Source organism: Peromyscus californicus, unplaced genomic scaffold, assembly GCF_007827085.1.
Source record: "Peromyscus californicus insignis strain IS unplaced genomic scaffold, ASM782708v3 Scaffold_1__1_contigs__length_55948999, whole genome shotgun sequence".
NCBI lineage: Eukaryota > Metazoa > Chordata > Mammalia > Rodentia > Cricetidae > Peromyscus > Peromyscus californicus.
Window position 1 is genome coordinate 28,747,641 of NW_026294492.1, and position 26,580 is coordinate 28,774,220.

The following is a 26,580-nucleotide window of genomic DNA, read 5'->3' on the forward strand; positions in this document are numbered from 1 at the left end:
ATCTGCACTTTTCAGAATTACATGTTACCTGACTGCCGTTATGTGGCTATTTGATTGAATTATTATATAATTATATGAATTATTATCTAATTATATAAACCCAGTTATTATTAGGGAAAAGAAAGTGTGTAGGCCAGCCGACTTGACCAGAATCAAGCCAGGCAATGTGATTCATACTTCAGCTTGGCTCCGAGGGACGTGCCTGCTAAACACTCTTTGAATCTTTCATCCATTTCCTGGTTCTGAGTTTCATTAAACAAATCTTTCCAATCACCAACTTCACCTACAACACAGAGAACACAAAAGACTCAGATATCTGTTAGGATACTTTTAAATTTTATCCTGTATTCTACCCAATTCTGCCCTTTTTACTACAGTGCTTCACTTTGAAAGGTTAAAACAACATAGTTGTGGTGATTTGAATAAGAATAGCCCCCATAGGTTTATATATGTGAATGCTTAGGGATTGGCATTATTTGAAAGGATAGGAGGCGTGGCCTTGTTGGAGTGGGTGTGGCCTTGTTGTGGTGGGTGTGGCCTTGTTGGAGTGGGTGTGGCCTTGTTAGAGGGAGTGTATCACTAGTGGTGGGCTTCAGGTTTCAGAAGCCCAAGTCAGGCCCAGTGGCTCTCTCTTCCTGCTGCCTGCAGATCCAGATGTAGAACTCTCAGCTACCACATCTGCCTGCATGCTGGCATGCTTCCTGCCATGCTGATAATAGACTAAACCTCTGGAACTGTAAGCAAGTCCCAATTAAATGCTTTATTTTATGAGTTGCCATGGTCATGATATCTCTTCACAGCAATTGAACACACTGACTAAAACAAAAATATTTAAAAAAAAGAGCTGCCGGGCGGTGGTGGCGCATGCCTTTAGTTCCAGTACTCGGGAGGCAGAGCCAGGTGGATCTCTGTGAGTTCAAGGCCAGCCTGGTCTACAGAACGAGATCCAGGACAGGCACCAAAACTACACAGAGAAACCCTGCCTCGAAGAAAAAAAAAAAAAAAAGAACTAACATAACAAACACACTTTTAAAAGTTAACATTTTACCTCAGGTTTTTGTAAAAATGTCAGACATTGAACACTTTTTAGAAATTTAATACTTTGGCTAGTTGTTGTAGCAAGCATCTGTAATCCCAGCACTCAGGAGGTCGAGGCAGGAAGATCATACTTTTGAGTCAATCCTGGGCCACATAGCATGCTCCAGGTCAGCCTGGGCTACATGATGAAACTCTGAATCAATAAAATTTTAAATGTTTTCCTGACATATAGTAAGTTATTTCATTGGCTGGTGAGATGGTTAATGTGCCATATCAAACCTAGGGATCTGTGCTTGATCTCTGGGACCCATGTAGTAGAAGGCAGTGTTGATCTTACAAAAAAAAAATCATGTTTTTTCTTTTTTCAATTCTATTGTTTTAGTCAGTGTATTCAATTGCTGTGAAGAGACATCATGGCAACTCTTATAAAATAAAGCATTTAATTGGGACTGGCTTACAGTTCCATGTTATCAGCGTGGCAGGAAAGCATAGCAGCATGCAGGCAGATGTGGTAGCTGAGAGTTCTACATCTGGATCTGCAGGCAGCAGGAAGAGAGAGCCACTGGGCCTGGCGTGGGCTTCTGAAACCTGAAAGCCCACCACCAGTGACACACTCCCTCCAACAAGGCCACACCCACTCCAACAAGGCCACACCCACTCCAACAAGGCCACACCCACTCCAACAAGGCCACACCCACTCCATCAAAGCCACACCCACTCCAACAAGACCACACCCACTCCAACAAGACCACACCCACTCCAACACGATGCACCACCCTTAATGACCTCCACATGTACACCTTGATGTGCACATGTGAGACCACATACACACACACACAAATGTACATACATATACACACATACATACACACAGAGGATAAATAAATGCATGAAAAAATAAATTATTTCTTTCTGTGGGATTTTTGAATGTTTTTAGTTGAAATTGAACGCTCTGCTGCACAACCACTGAAACATGGGCTGACAAAATGGGCTGACCAGCGTGAGAAAATAGTTAGGGTGAATTAAGGAAATGAAATAAGACGTAAAACTGTCCCCAATGTCAACAGAAAATGGCTATGAGGAAACACGTCAAAAAGTAAAACCTGGCTCGGGTGGAAGAAATTTAATTTTTTTTTTTTTTTTTTTTTTTTGGTTTTTCGAGACAGGGTTTCTCTGTGTAGCTTTGCGCCTTTCCTGGAACTCACTCTGTAGCCCAGGCTGGCCTCGAACTCACAGAGATCCGCCTGGCTCTGCCTCCTGAGTGCTGGGATTAAAGGCGTGCGCCACCACCGCCCGGCTGAAATTTAAATTTTTGATGACATCTATAAATGACTTGTGTTATCTTTTTCATGCCCTTCCATATTTTCCCGCCTTCTGGACTTTCTACAAGGAACATCAGATTTACACTACTGTAGGAGTTTTCTGTTCTGAATAGCACTTGATGAGCAGCGTAGAGAGGTTCTAGTCTCTCCTCCTTAAAGCTAATGAGATCAGGCATAAGAATCAGGGTTTTGCAGGAATCTAGCTACAAGCAGGTTCCTAGTCCACCTTCCATTCATACTGGATATTTTAAATAGGTAAGTGGAAAAATTAGCAGGAGAAAGTAGGCTCAGCTCACACCCTGAACTGTGACAATGAAAATGCAAGATCCTGGGGCTTCAGCTTTTTTTTTTTTTTCCCACATTGCAAAATTAAATCTTTTGTGTCCTTTTGTTAGAACCATTAACTCCAACACAGCATTCCAGTCAGTACATAATCAGTTCCCATGTTAGCTGTGGTCATCCTCACTGTTCCGTATACTGCCTTGAAATTTTGTTATAGGGCACATGGGACGACTCAGTGGATACAGGTGCTAGCCCCACGCCTGAGAACCTGAGTTCTAGCCCCAGGTCCCACATGGTGGAAGAGGGAACTGACTTCCATAATTTGTCCTTTAACTGCCTTATACATTTCATCACATACACACACACACACACACACACACACACACACACACACACACACTGTAATAAATATTTTAAGCCGGGCGGTGGTGGCGCACGCCTTTAATCCCAGCACTTGGGAGGCAGAGCCAGGCGGATCTCTGTGAGTTCGAGGCCAGCCTGGTCTCCAGAGCGAGTTCCAGGAAAGGCGCAAAACTACACAGAGAAACCCTGTCTCAAAAAAAACCAAAAAAAAAAAAAAAAAATTTTAAACATTGTTATATTTTCATTAAATATGCAATAAAATGAAAGCCCTAACCTACAGAATTATAAAATTTGATAAGAACTTAGAATACTTCAATGAAATTAAGTAAAATCTTCTGTGAAGTACCTGATTACCTACCTAAGGACTGTTTTCTCTTTCTTCTGTACTGACAAAATTCTGATTTGAAGTAACAATGCACCTAGCTTGAATAAGAAAGCTACATTTCCAAGTCCTGCTATAGAGAGAGACGATGAACCGATGCAGGCAGCCACTGAATGGGGCTTGGCGAAAGCTCTAGAAGGGGCAGGTGAGCTAATGCACAGGATTTCTTCCTTTGCTGTTTCCCTCTTCCTACCCGGAACTTGAGTTTTGGACCTCCGGCTGCTATTCTGCGGTTACTGGGCACTTGTCGCGTAAAGGACTGCGCAGCTGCCAATTACAGCTCCAGGCTCCCCTGAATTCTTATTAAAGAAAAAAAAAAAGGCTAAAACCCTGTGGCGTTTCAGACACAGTGGTTTGACTTTCCTGCTAAGTGCAAAGTCACTGTGAGGCGGACACAACATCTCACACATGAAAGTCGCTTTACCTTTGCGGAACAGGAAGGGGCCAATAGCACCATGGGTCTCCTGAGAATTTTCTCGCATGGCTTGGAAGGTGCTCTGGGCTGAGATAGCTCGGATTTGCTCATCAGCTAAAGAGAAGCCCAGGAATTCAGAGATCTCTTTTATCCCAACAACCAGATTCTGGAAAAAAAAAATATTTGAAAAATAAACACCTTTCAGTGGGATTTGCTGAGGCAACAATTTTCTTAAATCAGCGTCCATTTATTTATTTATTTATTTATTTATCTATTTACTTACTTACTTATTTACTCATTTAGTTTTTGAGAAAGGGTATTATGTAATACAGACTGGCTTTGAAGTCCTGATCCTTTTACACCTTCCTGGGCTGAGCAAACTTCTCCTCCAGCCTGAATGAGGGAAGCAGGTCTACCTACTTCCGTTCACAATCAAATACACGTTCAGTTAAATTAACTAAGACCTACTAACATGAACTGTCCATCACAAATGGAAAAAAAAGCAGTTATTAAGCCTCAATCATTATTTTATTTGCTAAGCAAACAAACTAAGCCTTTACAGGCTTTTTCTAGTTTTGTATTACATACCTAGAATTTTAAAAAACTGAATAAGCTATCTGTTCACACAATCAGACATCCTAAGTATGTGCTCTGTGTTGTAGTCACTAATAAATAGTGCCCTTGAATATCGATGACCCCAATCTTACCTCTTTCAGGTCTTCATATAATATGAACTTAACATTTTCATTATCAATATACTTGTTCCAATTAATTGCAAAATCAAAATAGCTTCCCCAAGAAACTAAAAAACACAGGAGAAAAAAAAATTGTAAGTAACTCCATTACCGAGGAAAATAGATACACACATGTGGGTGTGTGTGAGAGAGATTATGCCTATTACAAATCTGTTTCCAAAAAAGGTGGCATACACCTGTCTCACCATCCACTTCCATCCATGTCTTCCTTTCTTGAACTTTTCTGTTAATAATACAACTGTGAAAATGATCTGGTCAGAGCTATAAGACATTCATGAGAACAGGGAACAAGATAATTCAGAAACAGTGCATGTGCCTGAGATTTTTTTCTGTTGCTGTGATAAAATACTCTGACCAAAGCAACTTATGCAAAAAAAAAAAAAGTTTATTTCAGTTTGCATTTCAAGATTACAGTCCATCATTGCCAGAAGTTGCAGTGACAGGAGCTGGGACAGTCCATCACATTGCATCCACAGTACGCTCAGCTGCCTCTACAAGTTGAATGTAAGAGTTCTGCAAAGAAGAAATCCTGTCCAAGTTATCTCTGCCACATCTTATTGCCAGTGGACTAAGCAGGCAGAAAGAATGGATGCAGTGGGGAAGATTCTTGATATTGTCCCACAAACAACAAACATTGTCATTGAATGTTCCCTCATATGATGTACATATGGAGCAGTGTGGTGTGGTAGATTTACCTCACCAGACTCCACACAGTCTCCATGAAGTGTTTCTAGACAAACAGAGGCATGCTTTGCAGTGCTTCACAAGCATCTCCTAATGAGTTTCCCCCCTTGCTGTTGTGACTCAATCCAATACTTATCTTTTCTAGGGAGCCAGTACAGTATGCTGATAGGAGCATTCCCGAGGAGCTACACCTGGTCTGGCTCCAGAGTGCGAGCACCCAGCCTTAACCCACTTTTCGTTTCTCGGTTACCTTTGTTTCTCTTATGTCCTCTATGTGAGTCTTGCCTGAGTTTCCCAACAGTACAAAGCCTATGCAAGACTTGGTTGGGAAAAAAATCCAGCACACGGTGATATTCCTCAATCGAGGATTTGCACTTGGCATTGTTCCTTTGGAAGCTTCATTACGATGTTTTGGGGATATGAAATCAACTTGCTAAAAGTGTAAATTGGAGAACAATAAAAACGCCCTTGGCTAACGGAGGGTGTCTCAGTCAACCAGAGGTTGATTCCCTCTGCAGCTGGAAAGGCTAAGACATTCTTAAGTGCGCTGTTTCTTCTTCCCAGGGACCCACTAGATCAGTAGACTCCTAGATCTAGTGCAGCATAAGGACTGTAGTTATGAATACTGGCTTATACAATGAAATATTGTTTGCTAAGGGAACAGCAAATATTTGTGATTCTTTCTGTAAACACAGAGAAGCAGCTGGGTGACATGATGGATAGATATGTTTGACTTTAGTAATCATGTCACTATGCCTAGAGGTAGCAAACCATGGTGTCCACCTTAACTACAACAATTAAGAAAAGTCGCCGGGCGGTGGTGGCGCACGCCTTTAATCCCAGCACTCGGGAGGCAGAGCCAGGTGGAAAAAAAGAAAAGTCAATATAGAGAAGTGGTTTTGTGTAATAAAACTTTTCCTGGGGAGATGCAACACACATGTCTCTTCATCCCAGATAGGGAGCCCATGACAGACCAAAGTACGGATACCACCAAAGTCCAACTTGGTGAACCAATGAGTTTTATTGGGGTTACCTACAGAAGTATGGGTGAGGGGTCACTTACAGGAGCAGAAATGACTCAAAGACAGCTGCGTCACCAAGACCCACCCCAGCATGGGTGACAGCTCACAGAGCTGGGGAACCTGGAGCACACTGCACAGCCTGCAGGCAGCTCAGCAGGTTGGAGAGTGTCCTTTCCCAGTGACTCTGGTCTAAACCTCTTGCGGGCAGCTCAGCTGGCTTCTGCTTCCTCCAGGCAGCTGGTAAGGTCTCAGGGTCTTTGCAGCTCAGCTTTACTCCCTCTGAGAGGGACTCTCAGATCTATTCTTTTAATCTCAGAGGAAACAGTTACACAACATGTTCTCTTAGAGAGAAGAGACAATATCGTCCCCTCTAGGGTCGTTTAACCACTATTGAAAGGGGGTACTTGAAGGCCTCTGGCCATTGTCCTCATGGATTTAGACTCACCGATACTTAAACAAGGGGAGTAGTTAGCAATAGACAGAACAGTTTGTTAGTGTTCTTAGCCATACAGTAGGGCCTTACTCTGGTTGGTCTGAGTCTTAAAGGAAAGCATGCCTATTATAACACCTAGTTTAGTATCTGAAGAAGTAGCAGTAGTTAGACATTAACAGTTATTATTTCATCATGAAAGGAGGAAGGGCTCACAAGACCCCATAACTCATAAGAGACCTAACCATTAATGGTGGGTGGGGGGGTGAAGAATCACTTTCCTCTGTGGTATAACCACCCACGCTCCAGTATATAACTTGCTCATGTAAGTAACTAATTTTTTTTTTTTTTTTAGGTTTTTTGAGACAGGGTTTCTCTGTGTAGCTTTGCACCTTTCCTGGATCTCGCTCTGTAGACCAGGCTGCCTCAAACTCACAGAGATCCGCCTGCCTCTGCCTCCCGAGTGCTAGGATTAAAGGTGTGCACCACCACTGCCTGGCTGTAACTAATGGTTTGAATGAAATGTTCTCCATAGGCTCAGATACTTGGATACTTGGTCCCATGTCGGTGGTGCTGTTTGGGTAGATTTAGGAGGTGTGACCTTTTGCTGAGGAAGTGTGTCACTGGGGGCGGGCCTTGAAGTTTCAAAGCCACATGCCATTTCCTGTTCCCTCTCTCTACTTGAGCATGAAGTTTAAGATGTGAGCTCTCAGCTCCAGCCACCATGCTGCTGCTCTGCCGTCATGAACTCGTATTCTTCTGGAACTGTAAGCCCAAATAAACTCTTTATTTATTTGTTTGTTTGTTTTTGAGACAGAATTTCTCTGTGTAACTGAGCTGTCCTGGAACTCACTCTGTAGACCAGACTGGCCTCCAACTCCTAGGTATCCATCTGCTTCCAGAGTGCTGGGATTAAAGGCATGTGTCACCATCACCTGATTTAAACTCCTTCTTCTATAAACTGTCCTGGCCATGGTGTTTTATCTCAGCAATAGAAAAGAAACTAATACAGCAACCCTATTAAACCAGTGAGTCACACATAAATAAAAAGACAGGGAATAGGAAGGGCAACTGTTGGGGAAAGAAAGGTTTCAATGGGGAAAGTAGGGGGCTATGACAGTAACGGGGAGAGAAAAGGCTAAAATTTATCATATACATGTATTAAACTATCAAAGAACAAGAATACATAAATAATTTAAAATAGTTACTGATAGAGATGTTTACACAGTCTAACAAAAATGTCTTAGGTGTAGTGACACAACTTTATGGGTTTTTCTTTTTACCTTCCTTGGTTTTTTGACACTGTGTAATACAGTGACTTAAGGGAACTGACTAGAAATACTTTTCTACATGACTCTTAAAAAACATCTCTCTTGCCAGGGGGTGGTGGCCCATGCCTTTAATACCAGCACTCGGGAGGCAGAGTCAGGTGGATCTCTGTGAGTTCGAGGCCAGCCTGGTCTACAAAGCGAGTTCCAGGAAAGGCACAAAGCTACACAGAGAAACCCTGTCTCATAAAAAAACCAAAAAAAAAAAAAAAAAAAAAAAAAAAAAAAACAAAACAACAACAACAAAAAACCATCTCTCTTCTTAATCTCTTCCATGACCACTTAGTGTCCACGGTCAATAATTGAACTCTCCAGACCAGTGTTTCTCAACCTGTGGATCGTGGCCCATTCGGGAGTCGAAAGACCCTTTCACAGGGCTTACCTAAGACCATTCGGAAATATCATATATTTACATTATGATTCATAACAGTAGCAAAATTACAGTTATGAAGTAGCAGTGAAAATAATTTTATGGTTGGGAGTCCCCACAACACGAGGAACTGTATTGAGGGGTCGCTGCATTAGGAAGTTGAGAACCAGTGGTCTAGAGTGTCTTTGAAACCCAAGGTGCATTGCAATTGCTTGATGCATGGAACTGGTGGTGGTCTTGCTGTAACACCTCATTTAAATGCCATCTTTTGGTTCCAAATCTTCCTAAGCCTTCTTTACGTTTACGTTTTCATATTTATGTGTTCGCCTGTCGAAGGAAGGTTTCTTTTATTAACAGCCATACCTTGTCCCTTCATGAACTGTCTGAAGAATTCATCCCAAGAGGCATAGCTTGGAATATCAGGGACATCGTTGTGAAAGCGGAAAAAAGACACCGCCGTATCCTTAGGGTTTCGAAATATCACCAATATCTGGGGAGCAAAAACGAAGTTAATTTATGCAGCTTTGTATTTTGCAATTTGGAAAAGTGAAAGGGTGAACAGTGTCATCATTGTGTCGATACAGAGAGCAAGAGGGACGGTGGTAAATCACAGCTGCGGAAGTCCGGGGAAAGGGGAAGAGAACCGAAGTGAGACACTTCAGAGGACCTTTGCTAATAATGGGTTTAGACCATAAAAAGGCAGGTGTAGAAGATCCTAAAAGGCACAGCAGAGCTATTGGACTAGCAGACTCTGGGGGAGTGAAAGGTAAAACCCCAAATCATCGTAAACGCGTCTTCAGGGTCATGAACACGAGGTGCAGAGGCGGGGTGTGTCTGTGGGAATGCGGATGGAGTGGGTCCCCTCAGCCCCACATCTCTCTTCTCCAAGGACAGTAGCAGCCTTTGGATGAGAAGTGTGAAAGGAGCACTGGAAAGAGCAAACTGAATCCTTTGGATGAAAAGTGTGAAATGAGCACTGGAAAGAGCAAACTGAATCCCAAGAGGACCAAGGGACTGTGGGAGAGTGCGTGGCTGCTCCGTGTGTATTCAAGACTTCAGACGCTTTCTGTTTCATTTCTAAGACACAACTGAGCTTGTGGCTGGGCATTCTAAGACCACACAGCACCAAGGGACGCTAGCCCACTCGAGCCTGTGGCTCTGGCATCCCCCCTCCCCCCAACACACCCCCCACCCCCCAACCCCCACCCCCCGTTTCCTCCCTAAACCATTAGGTTACATTCCTAAAGCTAGTCAGGACGGTCCATTCCCTTATTTGGTCACTTCCTCCTCCTGTGGCTGCCTACTTAAGATCCCGCTATCAGAGTATTAAAGTCCAGCAATCAAAAATCCCCTTTGGCCGGGCGGTGGTGGCGCACGTCTTTAATCCCAGCACTCGGGAGGCAGAGCCAGGCGGATCTCTGTGAGTTCGAGGCCAGCCTGGGCTACCAAGTGAGTCCCAGGAAAGGCGCAAAGCTACACAGAGAAACCCTGTCTCGAAAAACCAAAAAAAAAAAAAAATCCCCTTTGTTTCACCTAATTAACATGCCCAATCAAAATATGCCACTGCTAAAATCTTTTTAGCCTCCCCTCCTGAAAGTACGGCCAGGGTTTTCTTTCATCAGCTTGATACAGTACGAATTCTTATCCTAATAGTGAAATGTTTCACTAAAGCTTGCCCAGTGATTGGGCAAAACCAAAACTTATTATAAGCCACAGTCATCTTAGGCTGCATTCAAGCCCCTCTGCTCCCGCCGCGACCCCCTTCGGAGGCAGGGATTGGGTTGGATTGGGTTCAAGGTCCTCCCTCGCTGCAGAAGCCGGAAAAGGTGACTTTCTGAAAAAAGGGGAAGGTGATCTAACGCTGAGGAATTTCTTGACTAAATAGATCTAAGGGCCGGTGTAAGAGGAAGCCGAAACCAGCAGGGGGCCACACTGGTCCTCTGAGAATAAGTCATTGCTGCGCCTCAAGTGCTTTTGAACGGTTTTCAGGGATTTTTTCGAAGGGGGGGGTGTCTGGTTTTCTGTGAAAATTGGATGGCTGCAGGCTGACAGCGGTAGCAGCTTGGGTCCTCAAATGCAAAGGGGACTGACTGACTCATGGAAACACACCTAGGGCATTTAAAACGGGGGTCGGGGAGGGCTCAACTAACCATGAGAGAGGCCGGGGAGGGCAGAGTTCCGGTTTTTATTTCATCAGATTATAGTTCTATCCCGGACATCATCAAAGCCACCCTATGATCTCTCCAGTCAAAAGGGAGAAAAAAAGAAATAAATGGTTTCTTAGCAGCTTTTAAGACGTAAATAGGTGTGCACTAAAATGGAATATATGGCTAATGCTAAGATACTTGGCTCCCCTTTGAGGCTGTACCGCACTTGGGAACATCTTATTGCCTATGGCTCTTTGAGAATCAAAATCCTACACTCAGTACTCTTGGTGTGTTTTTTCTTCTCTTCGTGGGGGTTTTTCTTTGTTGTTGTTATTGCTGCTTTGTTTTGTTTTGTTTTGAGGGGGAGGGAGCGCTGGTTTTGAGACAGGTTTCACTGTGTAACAGCCTTGGCTGTCCTGAAACTCGCTCTGTAGACTAGACTGGCCTTGAACTCACAGAGATCTGCCCGCCTCTGCCCTTCCTGGTGTTGGGATTAAAGGCGTGTGCCAGCACCACCCGACATTGTTGCTGTTTAACACGGGGCTTCACTGTTGCCTGGCCTGGAACTGCTGTGTCCACGAATCTGCCTCTGCCTCCTGAGTGCTCTGATTAAAGGCATGTGCCACCATACTAAAGCATCTTTAATAAAATCTTCAACTTTGCTTCGTACTGACCAATCCTAAAATACCTGACCGCATCAAAGTCACAAATCCTGGTTGGGCCAGAGTCAGGGGCCCCTAAAAGATGAGAGGAAAAGCCTCAGGGTGCTGAAGGTGCCAGGAGCAGGGTTGCTGTCCCCTTACTGCTGACAAGCAGACCACAGAGATATACCTGAGCATTACGGAACTGTTCACGATAGCAAAGAACTGAATCCAGCCTAGATGACCATCAACAGATGAATGGATAGAGCGAATGTGGATCAGATACACAATGGAATTTCATTCAGCTGTAAAGAGAACTGAAATCATTGACATTTGCAGGAAAAATAGGTGCTACTAGAAAACATTATGTTAAGCAAAATAAGCCAGACTCAGGGAACGCATGTGATATGAAGGCAGAGGAGTGCAGAAAATGGATGAATCAGAGCAAAGTATGACTTACAACCTCCTGCCCCAGGCTCCTGAGTGGTGGGGCTGCAGGCCTGCCCTGCCCCTCCTAGGGCTAGAGTTTTAAGCAAATGGTAAGAGTATTCAAAGTATGATTGTTATTATGTGGGAAATTCAGAAATAACACAGTTGTGGATGTCACCAGAAAATAACAATGACAGGTTTTTGTTTGTTTTATGAGGCTATATTCTTTTGAAGAGGTGAGATTCTGAGATCTATTGATTGTAAAACCGATGGTAAGGCATTGGACTTGAATGCAGCCATAGCAAAAACATCTGAAGAAAGAAACGACAAAATACTACATTATGCGTTTCCCGTATTCAAATTCCATGATTGTGAGCAAACTTATCACACCAAAAGCCAGGAACTATGGAGCTTGAATATGTAGCTTAGTGGTAGAGTTCTTTCTTAACACATGGGAGGCTCTGGGTTTGATCCCTAACACTACCAAAAAGCAAGGTCGAAACAAAACAAGCAAACAAACCCCCAGAGAGATAAAAGGATGGCCCGCATGAATATATGAAAGTTTTAAATTCAGCACATGCATGATATACATACATACATGCAGGCAAAAGACTCGTATATATGAAAATAAATCTCTTTATGTGTTTCAAATTCACTCACCTTGGCTTTGTTCTTGAAGACAGACTGAGGTAGTTTGTCATAGTGGAGGTGAGTTGTCAAAATCCTTGGTGAGGGAAAGAGTTTCATTCTCTACAAAATACACACAATAAAGTGAGTGTGTGTGTGCACATGTGTGTAAGACAGTGTGTTTGTGTGTGAGAAAGTATGTGAAAATTACGCATGAATGTGAGAGTATTCTGAGGGTGTGTGAGTGTGTAGGACTGTATGTTTGTGTGTTTATGAGAGAGTATGTGAGAGAGAATGTATGTGTGAGAGTGTATGACTATGTGTAAGAATGTGTATGAGTGTGTGGGGGTGTATATATAAGAGAATGTCTATGTTTGTGTGTATGGGAGAGAACATATGTGAAAATACTATGAAAGAATGTATGTCAGAGAGTGTGTGAATGTGTGTGTGTGTGTGTGTGTGTGTGTGTGTGTGTGTGTGTGTGTGTTCAGTTGCCTAGAAGCATGGTATCTAAGTGGTGGCTTCAAGCACATCTATAATTACTTTCTCTTCTGCTCCCCTACAATTTTTTTTATGAAGAATCATAAGTAAATCATTAATCTCACCTAAATTTTATTGGATCTTACTTTCTATCCTCAATCTTTGTCACTTAACTTAATTTTTACCTTTTATAGCAATCATATAAATCCTTTTTGTTCAAGAAAATTGAGAACTTATATTTTGCTGTTTTATTTATTTGTATCTCTTCTGTATCTAATAGAAATACCCAAGTCTTCCACAGTTCCTAAAAATTCATTTTTAACAGCTAGATCTATTTTTAAACTTTTCTTTGTGTGTGTGTGTGTGTGTGTGTGTGTGTGTGTGTGTGTGTGTGTGTATATGTCCTCTTATGCAAGCACATGTATGTCTGTTAATGTGGAATATGCATGTTTATATGCATGTACTTGTGCATGTACTCTCAGAGGCCAGAGGAAGGCAATGGGTGGCCTGTTGTGGGAATGTTCACGTTATTCCTTGGAGACAGTCTCTGGCTGAACATGGAGCTAGGTTGACAGCCCAAAAGTCCCAGCAGCTCTCCTGTCCCCATCACAACAGCAACGGAATTATGGGAGCACGTGGCTTTTATGTGGAATCTGAGCTCTAAACTCAGATCCTTGTTCTTGCACAGCAAGTGCTCTTACCCACTGAGATATATTTCTAGCCTCTAGATATATTTTTTCTTTTTCTTGTTTTCTTTTTCGAGATAGGATTTCTCTGTGTAGCTCTGGTGCTGGGGATGTCTTTCTGCATGCTGTGAATGTGTTGTTCTGATTGATTGATTGACAAATAAAATGCTGATTGGCCAGTAGCCAGGCAGGAAGTATAGTATAGGCAGGATAAGCAGAGAAGAGAATTCTGGGAAGTGGAAGGCTGAGTCAGGAGATGCTGCCAGCCACTGCCATGAGAAGTAAGATGTAAAGTGCTGGTAAGTCACAAGCCACGTGGCAACTTATAGATTAATAGAAATGGATTAATTTAAGATGTAAGATCTAGCTAGCAAGAAGCCTGCCATGGCCATACAGTTTATAAGTAATATAAGTCTCTATGTGTTTACTTGGGTCTGAGCGGGACTGGAGAAAACTCCAGCTACACTCTGGCTATCTGGGAACCTGCTTTGTAGACCAGGCTGACCTGGAACTCATCGATCGGCCTGCCTCTGCCTCCCAAGTGTTGGGAATGAATATCCCAACAGAATTTGAAGTCCTGGGTTACCTAAATATCTGAGAAATGATTTATGAAATGTTGTCCATTTGAGGAACATAGAATAATTTGGTTATTTTTCTGTTATCTATTTCCACTGGTGACTAAAAAGAACAAAGTTTTATGGGTGTGGTTGTGTCTGCCTATAATCAGCACTAGGAAGGATGAGGCAGAAAGGACATGAATTCACATAACCTACGCACATAGTGAATTCTATGTCGCAGGAGACCCTTTCTAAAAAACAAATACTCTTAAGTAGTGAAGGAAATTTTAGCTTATTCTGTAAAAAAAAAAAAAGTTATGGAGACATTAACTCAAACAAGAGAACAAAAATCAAGTCTTTAAAAAATTTAATGGGCGGTGGTGGCGCACGCCTTTAGTCCCAGCACTCGGGAGGCAGAGCCAGGTGGATCTCTGTGAGTTTGAGGTCAGCCTGGTCTACAGAGCAAGTTCCAGGACAGGCACCAAAACTACACAGAGAAACCCTGTCTCAAAAAAACAAAACCAAACCAAAACAACAACAACAAACAAACAAACAAATTAATCAACCATGAGTCCAAGGGGTGACTAGTGGTGATGTTGGCCGAGGTGCACTAAACTGCCTTTCTTGGTGTTGGAAATAACTTCACATCCATTCTCAGCAACGTCTTCAGGCAGATATTGGAGCTTCTGTTTTAGGGATGAAAGTTAGACTTTGAGGTTTCAGATGCTTTGTAAATGGTCACTTTCAGATGAAGTGTTACAGGAACAGATGACTGTTCCTCCTGCATCCCATGGCCCCAGGTCACACAATGACTCATACAGAATGAGACGGTTACTAGAAGGATTAGAGGCAGAGCCAAGAGTAAAACGAAATTCACTGTCTCAGAGCTAGATATACAACACTTTATTCAAACAAATGAGGAAGGTAGCTGAAGTGCACGCAATATGAAGACTGACCTCACCCAGGGCTGCTTCTTCTTCTTCTTCTTCTTCTTCTTCTTCTTCTTCTTCTTCTTCTTCTTCTTCTTCTTCTTCTTCTTCTCCTTCTTTTTTTTTTTTTTTTTTTGGTTTTTTGAGACAGGGTTTCTCTGTGTAGCTTTGTGCCTTTCCTGGATCTCACTCTGTAGCCCAGGCTGGCCTCAAACTCACAGAGATCCGCCCGGCTCACCCAGGGCTTCTGAGAGAAGTTTGTATGTGTCTTACAGGGAAGAAGTCTGTAAAGTGAGTCACGATTAACTTAAACTTACCTTCTCACTTATTTCTGTTTAAAATAAAAGGCATATTGCATTAAAAAAAAAAAAAAAAGCAGTCGGGCGGTGGTGGCGCACGCCTTTAATCCCAGCACTTGGTAGGCAGAGCCAGGTGGATCTCTGTGAGTTCGAGGCCAGCCTGGGCTACCAAGTGAGTTCTAGGAAAGGTGCAAAGCTACACAGAGAAACCCTGTCTCGAGGAAAAAAAAAACAGACACAGTTGGGGGCTAGAGAGATGACTCAGAGGTTAAGAGCATTGGCTACTCTTATAGAGGACCCGGGTTCAATCCCCAGCACACACATGGCAGCTCACAACTGTCTGTGGCTCCAGTGCCAGAGGATCTGGCATTCTCACACAGACATATATGCAGGCAAAACACCAATACACATAAAATAAATATAAATAAATCTTAAAAAATAAAATTATGAGGGGTGGGGGAGGGAGGGGGTGGGATCCGTGTGTAGTATGTAGAGTGAGTAGAAATTTTCTTAATAAAGAAAAATGAGGGGCTGGAGAGATGGCTCAGAGGTCAAGAGCACTGGCTTCTCTTCCAAAGGTTCTGAGTTCAATTCTCAGCAACCACATGGTGGCTCACAACCATCTGTAATGAGATCTGGTGCCCTCTTCTGGCCTGCAGGGATGAGTGCAGGCAGAACACTATACATGATAAATAAATAAATCTTAAAAAAAAAAAGAAAGAAAAATGAAAAAAAAAAGAATTAAAATAAAAAAGTAGACACAATTAAATTACAATTGAAATAGAAATTTGCCTCTAAAATATCTGAATAAAAAATAAGCATTTCTGATACACTGAAGATATGAAAACCCAAAAGGTTATACAGAGTTAAAACATTTTCTGGCAATTCTGGAGCTAATCAGTGGGCGCTCCATTATCTATATTACAAGAACGCAACTATGCTTCATTCTGCAGGAAGGAATCTACGCACGTACATATGCGCGCGCCCACACACACACACACACACCCTCAACCTAGATGTCATCCAAACAGAGGCTCTGGAAGAAACGCTAAATCTAGGTGGCCTTGATGTTCACCAGCTCTCCCTGTGCTGCAGAGAGGAGACAAGCACTGATAAACCTCAGAGGCAAGACTGAGCACCTGTCCAGGGGGACGAGACTTAACCTTGAAATGACTGACAGCCTCCCCGCCCCCCAGTATTGTCTTCAGGCTGCCGTTGAGAGGAAGGGCAGACCGTTAGGATGCCAACCCACCGTCTGCTCAGATTAACGGTTCTCTTGATGAAAGCAGAGTTTAAAGATTCAGCTCACGGTTTTGGCTATTGTTAGGCAGCACATGCCTCGTACATTAGGGTACTATGCCCAGTTCACTTTGCTGAACTTTTTCAAATGTTATTTTATGGGACTGGGGATATGGCTCGGTCTTTAGAGCGCTTCTTGCTCTTGTAGAAGAAACAGGTTCAATTTCCAGCACCTACATGGTGGCTTATAGCTATCCATAATTTCAGTTCCAGGGGATCTGATGCCCCCTTCTGGCTTCCACAGGCACAAGGCATGCACATGGTGCATGTATATTTGTGTATGCAAAAGACTCATACATATAAATAAAATTAACTAATTAAAAGCAAAGTGTTTACTTTATGTGTATGAGTGTCTTGCTTGCATGTATGTATGTGCAGCATCCACGTGTCTGGTGCCTACAGAGGCAGAAGAGGGTGTCAGATCTCCTGGAATGGTTGTGAACTACCATGTGAGTGCGGGGAACCAAACTTAGGTCCCCTTAAATAGCAGCAAGTGCCTTTAACCTCTGAGCCAATTCTCCAGCCCCACTTTAGCGGGTACTTGAAAGTGAAGCTAGATTCTTCCAGAATGCCTTGGCTGCAAAAGCCATTTAGATCCTTTCACTGCAGCTAGGATTTTCTTTAACAAGAAAAGGCAACTTTCATATCACAACTGACACTAAGATCGAAAAGGGACGTTCCTAGAAAGAGCCAGGGCCACACGCGGCTTTACATTCATGCTAGTGTGTGTGTTGGGGGAGGGGGCAGAAAGACCAGGCTGAGAAACAGGAATACCTCGCCTTCCCGGAGAGGCAGGGGGGTCCCAAGGACACTCAAGTTCAGAGTCAAGTTCTGACGTGTAAAAAAATCTCGACTGGCAGCTGGGCATAGTGCGACATACATGGAAGTCCAGCACCTGGAGGGCAGAGGCAAGTGCCTGGGAGCTTAATCTCAGCCTTGGCTACAGTGAGAATTTAAGGCAAGCTTGGGCTACGTGAGATCCTGCTTTAACAAAAAAAGCTTGACAAAGAATAAAACTCTGTGCAGGGGGCTGGTGAGATGGCTGGTGAGAGGTTAAGAGCATGTTTTTCCAGAGGTCCTGAGTTTAATTCCCAGCAACCACATGGTGGTGGCTCACAACCATCTATGAGATCTGATGCCTTCCTCTGGAGTGCAGGCATACATGCAGATAGAATACTGTAAATATAATAAGTAAATAAATATTTTTTTAAAAAAGCTTTGTGCAGTATCACAGGGCATTCCCCACTTACAAATGGTAACTGCTATATACTTTTACTTGAGATAATTTGTTTGCAATTAAAATATACTTTCATGGAGAAACAATCCCATATGTAATGGGAAAGCATACAAGTCAACAATTCAAACTCTATTTCAAACATAAAACAAGCTTGTTTGTACCAGAGGTAGGTAATAACATTGGCAAATAAAGTAAAAAAGATCCTGGCCTGTGATGTAATAGGTTTTAAAAGTACAGGTTAGAAAGCGTCATTTCTAAAGGCAATGCTAACCGGTCTCATTAGGAGCAAGGCTATGTGACAGCGGCTGGCTTTTCTCTAGGTGTCCCGTCTCTTCCCTCAGCAAAATCTTTTGATGTCCATTCTTCTGGCCCTGAAGCCTTAGCCTGTTCTGTCTGAGCCTGCATCAGACATACTCAAGCACTGACAACCCTCCCCAGTGTGGGATCCTGGGTCTTAACGTGGCTCCCGAGCCCTCTTTTGCTCTCAAGGTACAATGGATGCCAGCCTGGACCTCCTGCTCAGCATCAAGTCCTCAAACAGCATCCTTCAAACTGTGTTTTTCTGCTACTTTCCCGGTCCATGGAAACTTTGAAGTTTGTATCTGTCAATCATGTGGACCGTCTTATCACTTCCTAGAAGCTGTTCCCGAAAGTCCCCATCCAGTGGGTTTCTTCCGTCTGCTCCGGGAAGGCTTGGTGGTGAATACTTCTGGAAGTTTTACTGAAATGGTGGGTCCCCTGGGGCCAGCCTCACTTCCTTTCTGCATTCTGGCATATCTAGGGCTCAGGGGAGGACAGTCCATCTTCTTCCTGCTGTCTAAGCACAAGGTCCCAAGGCGGAGCCTCCCTCTTGCCCCTTACTCCTGGGCAGAAAGCAGAACTTTCTGAGCACTGGCATCCCAGCCAGTTCCGCTGGGAAAGTGAGTAATGCTAACAGCGTGCCCTGTTGGGACTTTGAACCCTCATTCAGACTTGACCGTCTTAACAGCTTGGCTGTTCCTCATTGCTCACATACACAGCAGCCGAAATTAAGATAAGGAATTTTAAAATGTCTTATTAGCGAAGACAGGGGACTCTGCCTTGCATCCTACCCACGCCTGTATCTTTTGGCTTTAGTTCATTTCCTGGGTGTTCTCAGATTACTTGCCACCCAAGATAAAAAATATTGCTACTACTAGTAAGGATAGCTAAATATTAAATTCTTTCGGAGCTTGAATCAGAGAGCTTGGATCCAAATTTTGTCTCTGCCACTTACTAGCTCCTCAATCTTGGGCAAGGCTGGCAGGTTCAGGTTCATCTTTCGTGAAACAGTAATAAGGTTACTTTGTAAGAAAATGAGCTAATACCAGACAAGGACTGAGGATGTGGTAAGCAAGCAATGATTGGCAATCAGGATCATTGCCAGCATTATATTAATACTTTTTTAACTCCGAAGTGAAGGCTCCAGAATGGAAGAAGTATCCCTGTCATCATTCGCTGGAAGTTGAAAGACTGTTTGTACTAACCTGATATTTCTCTGCGTCACCACATTCAAGAACTGGAAATTCTGGACACGTGTATTTCTTTTTAGAAACGGCAAATACTAATTCGCTGACAATGTGGAGAATCCAGTTTGAACCTGTAAGAAAATACAGAAGATAGAAACTCATTAAGGGGTCTTAATAACAAGGATGTATGTATCACTTTAGCACATAGAAGAAGAAATTTCAAATTTTCAACCATCTCATGATATGTACATTTACTTCTTTGAAGTTTGAAAGAAATCTGACTGTGGAAAGAAATAATTTTGGAGAAAAGAGCATCTATGTATATTAACATGGAGTTTAATATTTTTTGTTGTTTTGTTTTGTTTTTCTTTTTGAGACAGGGTTTTTCTGTGTAATAGCTTTGGCTGTCCTGGAACTCACTCTGTAGACCAGGCTGACCTCAAACTCACATAGATCTGTCTGCCTCTGCCTCCCAAGTGCTGGGAAAATTTAATGTATTTTAAAATTCAAATTTTATCCTCTTTGCTCCCTCCCTCCCTCTCTTTCCTTCTTTTTGAGGTCTTGCAATGTGCCTCACATCAGCTTCTAACACATGAACCACCTGCCTCAGCCTCCTGACTGTTCAGATTGCAGATGTTTGCCACCACATCAGGCTCAGATGTCTCCTTGATGTGATTTGAACATAGAATGCACTCCTTGAAGAAGAATATTATGCTAGGGAAATATCAGTTTTGTATAGTAAGTTTCACCCTGAATTCATCTACAGGAGTATATAGTCTTGATTTTATGAAAGCCCGGCATTGAATAAGAGAACAAATGATTGACAATCAGGATCAGTATTATTAAATGATCAGTATTAAATGAAATGGGCATTAATAAGCAGGAGTTGAAAGAATCAAAAGTAGATGGGCTCGCTCACACCTGCCACCCAAGCGTGCTAGAGTCTGAAGCGATTATTAAGTTCTAGGCCAGCCTGAACCTCAAAATTAAAACAAACCACAAAAATCCAAACAAGAAAAAGTAGATGATGTGAAAGAGAGTAAGTTAGATTCCTGATCTCGTATCCTCCACTGATGACGGACCTAATAAAACTGATCTGAGGAACCGGAGGATTGATCCTGAAGAGAAGCCCAGCACATTGAAATCATTACATGCATAACAGAAATGGCATGCTTCTGTTGTCTGTCAAAATTATCCACATTTCCTTATTCCGGCCCTGCCCGTCCGCCCACTGCCCATCACACGCCATGACCTCTTCCTCCAGGATGCTGCTTTTTGTTTGTTTGTTAAGCTGTTTCAGTGGTTGACTTTATAACCTACGTGCTTTGCTGTCTTGGCCCCCCCTCCTTGCTGATCTCCAGCGAGCTCCATGTGGAGATGAGCCTCCTCCTTCCCGCCTTCACCCTGCACCCTCCCCTGCCTGATAAGTACAGAATGCATTCGTAGGAAAAGACGCTCTTTACCACACTTCGGGTAGGATGCCAGCACGATGTCATCAGCTCTGGCTTCGAAGGCATCCAAAGCTCGGAAAGTTTCTGAAGCGCACATGGTAACCGGGTAAGGAATCCCTTGGTAGGTGAAAAATAACTGGGAAAGCGCCGTTTCTTTCGATTTTTCTAAGGCGTCGTCAATGTACTCAATGAACTTGGACTGGTCGGCCATGCTGGCTCCCTGCTAACGAAGCCACTCGGTGTCACCCAGGCCCAGCGATGGTCTTTAATAGTCTTTCCCAGTCACATGGGAAACAATCACCCACTTCTCGCCCGCTCCTTCATCCTGTTTGTGTACCCCGCCCTGACAAAAGGTGAACCGCAGGTGTGGACAGAGTTGGGATCAGGGACTGTTATCCTAGAGGCTGATTATGTTACCAGCGAGGCATCCCCCCAGTGAAAAGAAGAACAAAATCTCCTAACAGGAGATTAATGGACATTAAATATCTCACAAATAGATATTTAATAAAACCAGACGTTCAATTTTCCTATGAGAAATTCTCAGAACGAGACTTCTGGTTTGCTTTTGATTGGCACTTTTCCAAACACACCCCACTTAGTGTGACAGTGAAATCACAGGGTAATTTAGTTAAGTAGTTAAAGCCCCAGTTTAGGGACCATCCTGGAGAATGGGCTTGGTTTTGTTATTTATGAGCTGAAATGATTTTCTAGTCTCACCTTTACCCATTTGGCAATTCAGTGATGGTTCATAAAAGGGGGAGAACTTTGTGGGGGAGAACTCAGTGCCCAGCTCTCTCCTGGCACATCTCCTCTTGATGGGTTTATTGTCTATCTTCATACACTTCGTTTGTCCAGTGGTCTCTGAGATGCTGTCCTGGTAAGATGCACCAAGCAGGAGCCACCTGGGACTTGGTTCATTTCTGGGAAGACACAAGCATAACCTCACCCTGATGTTAGAAGAACGTCTGGCCCTTTCCAGTGATTAGTTTCTAGGTCTTTCCATTAAACACACACTTTGGGCTGCGTCTCCTTTAGTGCGAAATGCTTTTGGGCAGCAGGGGTGGCATTATCTTTTAATGTGAAAAAAAAAATTAAAAAGTTAGCACGGCTAAATGTAGCATAGTATTGTGGGACGTAGGTGGGTGTATACACCCCTTTTTATTTTTAAAATTTGCCGTTTAAGTATTTAATGGTGTCGTTTCACAATAGCTTGACCCTGTGGATTGTAAGGGATTCCGGTAACATGATTAATATCCTATAAATTGCAAATTTTCCTTAAAGCATTTGCTAGTATAAACAAGACTGTTGGGGCTGGAGAGATGGCTCAGAGGTTAAGAGGGCTGCTTGCTCTTCCAGAGGTCCTGAGTTCAATTCCCAGCAACCACACGGTGGCTCACAGCCATCTACAATGAGACCTGATGCCCTCTTCTGGCCTGCAGGCCCAATACTCACTGTACACATAATAAATAAATAAATCTTTAAAAAATAAAATCAAATAAACAAGACTGTTATCAGTTTTTAGTTGTAATGAGAGAACATAGGAGAAGGTGTATAAAAATGGCAACCGAGGTTATTTCTCTCCTGCGAGCAAGCAGACCTTTACATGAACGTACTTTAAATGTCCCAATTCTGAGACATGAGTAATGTCTGTTTGCTGGGTGGTATTAGATTTTTGATCCTCAGGGATTAGTTCTGTCAGCCTATGGCAGCAGGGTGAGGAATGAGCAAGGAAGGCGGGGCCAGAAGATTTGTCACGTGAAGGGAATGGCGCTTGTAATGATTTTGCATCTTGATGAAGAAGTCCATGAGATTTTTGAGTGGTCTGAAAAGAAAGTATTAAGGGCGAGGAGTAGCCCAGCCCCTCACCTGAGCATTAGCAGATATCAATGGACCTGGAGAGTTCGAATGAGCACAAATAGGTGTTGTGAAAATGTTGTTTGTTGTCATAGAGACGTCTGAAGGGAGGGAAAACAACTATAAAATGACATTAGTAGTGGGGTTGGGTTTGACTTCTGCAGTTCCTAAAAGAAAAACAGTACAATATGCTCAAAATCTCAATATGAATTAAAATATTCAATGCTGAGAAACATCTAATAACAGCTGATTGGTTATGATGGGTTCAGACTGTTGAGCTGTACAACTAGGGGTGGGGTCAGTCTTTTCTGTTGAGGATGTGGAATTTGTATATAAAACATAATCTCCGTGCCAGGCAGCGGTGGCAGACGCCTTTAATCCCAGCACTCGGGAGGCAGAGCCAGGCGGATCTCTGTGAGTTCGAGGCCAGCCTAGTCTACATAGCGAGATCCAGGACAGGCACCAAAACAACACAGAGAAACTCTGTCTCAAAAAAACAGAAAACAAAAACCGTAAGCTCCTTGTTCTTTTGAAGACCCATCTGTAAGGGCATTAAAAGCAATCTCTATAGGATTTTTAAATGTAATTTAAGGTAGTACACATGGGATATTTTCAAAAAATCTTGAAAAGGGATATTTAGAATAAGGATTATCAACAAATCCCAAGTAACATGCTAATGCTACCTGCCAGTCATTATCAGTGTGGAATAAACGATCAACCTACATCTTATTTAATGGTGCAATGAGTTATGTAGGCTCTTTACCAGTAAGTTGTTCAATATGTGTCCTTCCCATTGTTATCAAGTCCATAATTTCTTGTAAATAAGGAGTTTTGTGATTGTTGTGGAGCATTATGATATGCATAAATTTCTATAATACCATGTGTCTTAGTTAGGGTTTCTTTTGCTGTGAAGAGACACCATAACCACAGTAACTCTTATAAAGAAAACACTAATTGAAGTGGACTGCTTACAGTTTCAGTGGTTCAGTCCATTATCATCATGACAGGGAGCATGGCGGTGTGCAGGCAGATGTGGTGCTAGCTACATCTTGACCAGAAGACAATAGGAAGTCAACTGACTCACTTTGAAACCTCAAAGCTTGCCCACACAATGACACACTTCCTCCAACAAGGCCAGACCCACTCCATCAAAGCCACACCTCCTAATAGTGCCACTCCCTATGATATTTCAGGGGTCAATTACATTCAAACTATCATATTCTATTCTCTGGTCTCCATAAGCTTGTAACAATATCATAATGCAAAAATGCATTTAGTCCAAGTTCAAAAGTCCCCATTAGTCTATCACAGTCTCAACAATGTTTAAAAGTCCAAAGTTCAAAGTCTCTTCTGAGATTCATACAATCTCTTAACTGTAATCCCCTATGAAATCAAAATCATAAAGGAGATCACATACTTCCAACATATAATGACATAAGATATACATTACCATTCCAAAACGTAGGGAAGGGAACATAGCGAGGAAATACTGGACCAAAGCAAGGCGTGCCCCACCACACCTGGCTCTAAGTTTTTCTTTAGTTCCTTTTCACAGGTTGGAAACTCAGCTGGGTGGGATCTTGACCTGAGGTTACCACTCCCCATATTTTCTGTCTATAGCCTTGACCACAGGATCCATTCCACTTCCTGGTGTTCCTGTTCTCAAAATTTACATTTTGTAATTTACCCTGCTCCGTTTTCTCCTTTTCATTATGAATCTTTAGAAGTGTAAACACTACTGACCACATGACAGGGTCTATACTAGGCTGTTTGAGATTTCCTCTGCCAATGAAATTAATCAAAAACTCTTCACTTTAGCCTCAAGCACACTCTTTGGACAAGGGCAAAAGGCAGCCACTTTCTTCACCGAAATATCACAAGAACAATCTCTAAGCAACATAATAAAATTTTTCTCCTCTGAAAACTCTTGAGTGAGCCCCAGACAGTTCAAATAACTCTTAGTGTTATGAATTTACACAGGGGACCCTGAGGGTATCCCTTGTGTGCAGGGAAACATGCTTGCTGGGCAGATGCAGCGCAGACGAGACACAGTCACTCACATGAGACACAGTCACTCACACCCAAGCGCTGCATCCACGTGGAGAGAGTTTATTAGAAAGACAGAAAGAGGGAGAGAAGAAGAGAAAGAGAAGAGAAGGAAATTGGAGGTGAGCACACCTCATGTCGGGGAAGGGGGGAAAGGCGGAAGAGAGAGAGAGGAAAGGGAGGAGTTTTTTCTTAAAATGAGACTTTTACATCAGGATGCAGGGCAGTGCCAAGGGGTGGGTCAGAATACTAACACTTAACACCTCTGTCTTCCATGTTCCTACCATGGCCCATTAAGCAGTACTTAAAGCATTCCAATGCTTTTCTAACCCAAAGTCACAAAGTCCACATTACTCCAAACAAAAGCATGATCAGGCCTATCACAGCAATACCCCAGTCCCTCGTACCAACTTCTGTCTTAGTTAGGTTTTTATTGCTATGAAGAGACATCATGACCACAGCAACTCTTATAAAGGAATACATTTAATTGAGGGGGCTCACTTACAGTTTCAGAGGTTCAGTCCATTATCATCATGGCTGGGAGCCTGGTAGCAGGTGCATGGCGGCAGGCAGGCAGACATGGTGTTGGAGCTAGAGTCCTTACATCTTGATAGACTGGCAACAGGAAGTTGACTGACTCACTGGGCAGTATCCTGAGCATGGGAAACCTCAAACCTGCCCCCACAGAGACACACTTTCTCCAAAAGGCCACACCCACTCCAACAAAGCCCCACCTCCTAATAGTGCCACCCCCCCCATGAGATTATGGGGACCAATTACATTCAAACTACCACAACCTGGTTGATACATAATTCCAGTAGGTGATGAAGGATAAGTAATTAATAAGGAAGTAAGGGATTAATTCTATGAGATATTGCTTTAGCAGCAACATTATTTAATAAACTAATAACTCGATCCACCTCAGGTGCAGTGTTTCTTATAGAGTTTTACCAAGAGTCTCCAGAAAGCAACTTAAAGAGCAGAGCCAAATCCTTAGCAGTAATAGACAGATAAGGATGTCCCCAATTGACATGGCCTACCATTGTTTGTAAGTAATTGAGGGTACATTGTTTGGAAAGTTTTAAACTTAGAGGATGATAGTGAATTCATTGTTGAGTAATAATGTATCTAAATAATTATAAGGTGACTGATTTTGTATTTTATCCAGAGCTATATTTAAATTTTGCCTTTTTAGTTTATTTACCTTGAAAGGTAAGCACTCATTTAAGTATTGATTAAATGAGCAGGAGAGGAGAATATCATCCATTTTACAAAGGGCAAAGAACTGACCGCAGAGAATTCCTAGCTAGGAATGGGGACTCTGGGTTTGATAACATTTCTGATAACATTTATTTTAGAAGTTTGTGAAAAGGTACAATCAAAACTATGAGTATCTCAATGTTCTTACATTTTTCCTATGTGATTGCCACTTGAAGTCATTATATTACATAATAACAGGATGAGTTTTCACTGTGGTTGGGCAGGTGTAATTGAGAATCTGTCTCTCAAGAAGGAGAAGAGGAACTGGCTGAATGCCCTACCCATCTGCTCAGTGGGATTAGCCCTCACGTTACAAACAGTCTTTGTTCCCCGTGGGTTAGAATTTAAGACTGACTTAAACACGGTCTCGTTTGCTGGTTTCTTGGTAAATAAGACATGTAGGGAGACAATGGTCCCGAGCCCACTGACAATAATACGTGTGGTTACGGGAGGATTGGAGTGCGCAGGAGAGGGGATGGGGGAAGGGTGGGGCTCAGGCAGGCAATGTGTAAAGTAAGCTAATTCTTAGTTTCTCCAGGCTCAGGTTAACCTGAGAATCCTACATGCTCAACTCTGAATTTCCAGGCGTGTGGTAGGAAGGGGAACAGTATATGTAACTGCAGACTAACTATTTTTTTTCTTTTTCTTTTTCTTTTTTTAGAGCTGAGGACCAAACCAGGGCCTTGTGCTTACTAGGCAAGTGCTCTACCACTGAGCTAAATCCCCAACCCCTAAAATTTATTTTTTATTTGCATTGGTA

The 26,580-nt window shown here is 42.7% G+C and overlaps 1 protein-coding gene across 1 annotated transcript; it reads right to left on the bottom strand.

Annotated features, from left to right (window-relative positions):
* Positions 1 to 152: 152 nt before the first annotated feature.
* Positions 153 to 20,871, bottom strand: Sult6b1 (sulfotransferase family 6B member 1). The gene is made up of 7 exons (XM_052745669.1): positions 20,673 to 20,871; positions 19,228 to 19,340; positions 12,269 to 12,358; positions 8,755 to 8,881; positions 4,510 to 4,604; positions 3,812 to 3,968; positions 153 to 283 (listed from the first exon to the last, which is right to left on the bottom strand). The coding sequence occupies exons 1-7, from the start codon at positions 20,869 to 20,871 to the stop codon at positions 153 to 155; spliced, it is 912 nt and encodes a 303-aa protein (XP_052601629.1).
* Between the last annotated feature and the right edge of the window lie 5,709 nt (positions 20,872 to 26,580).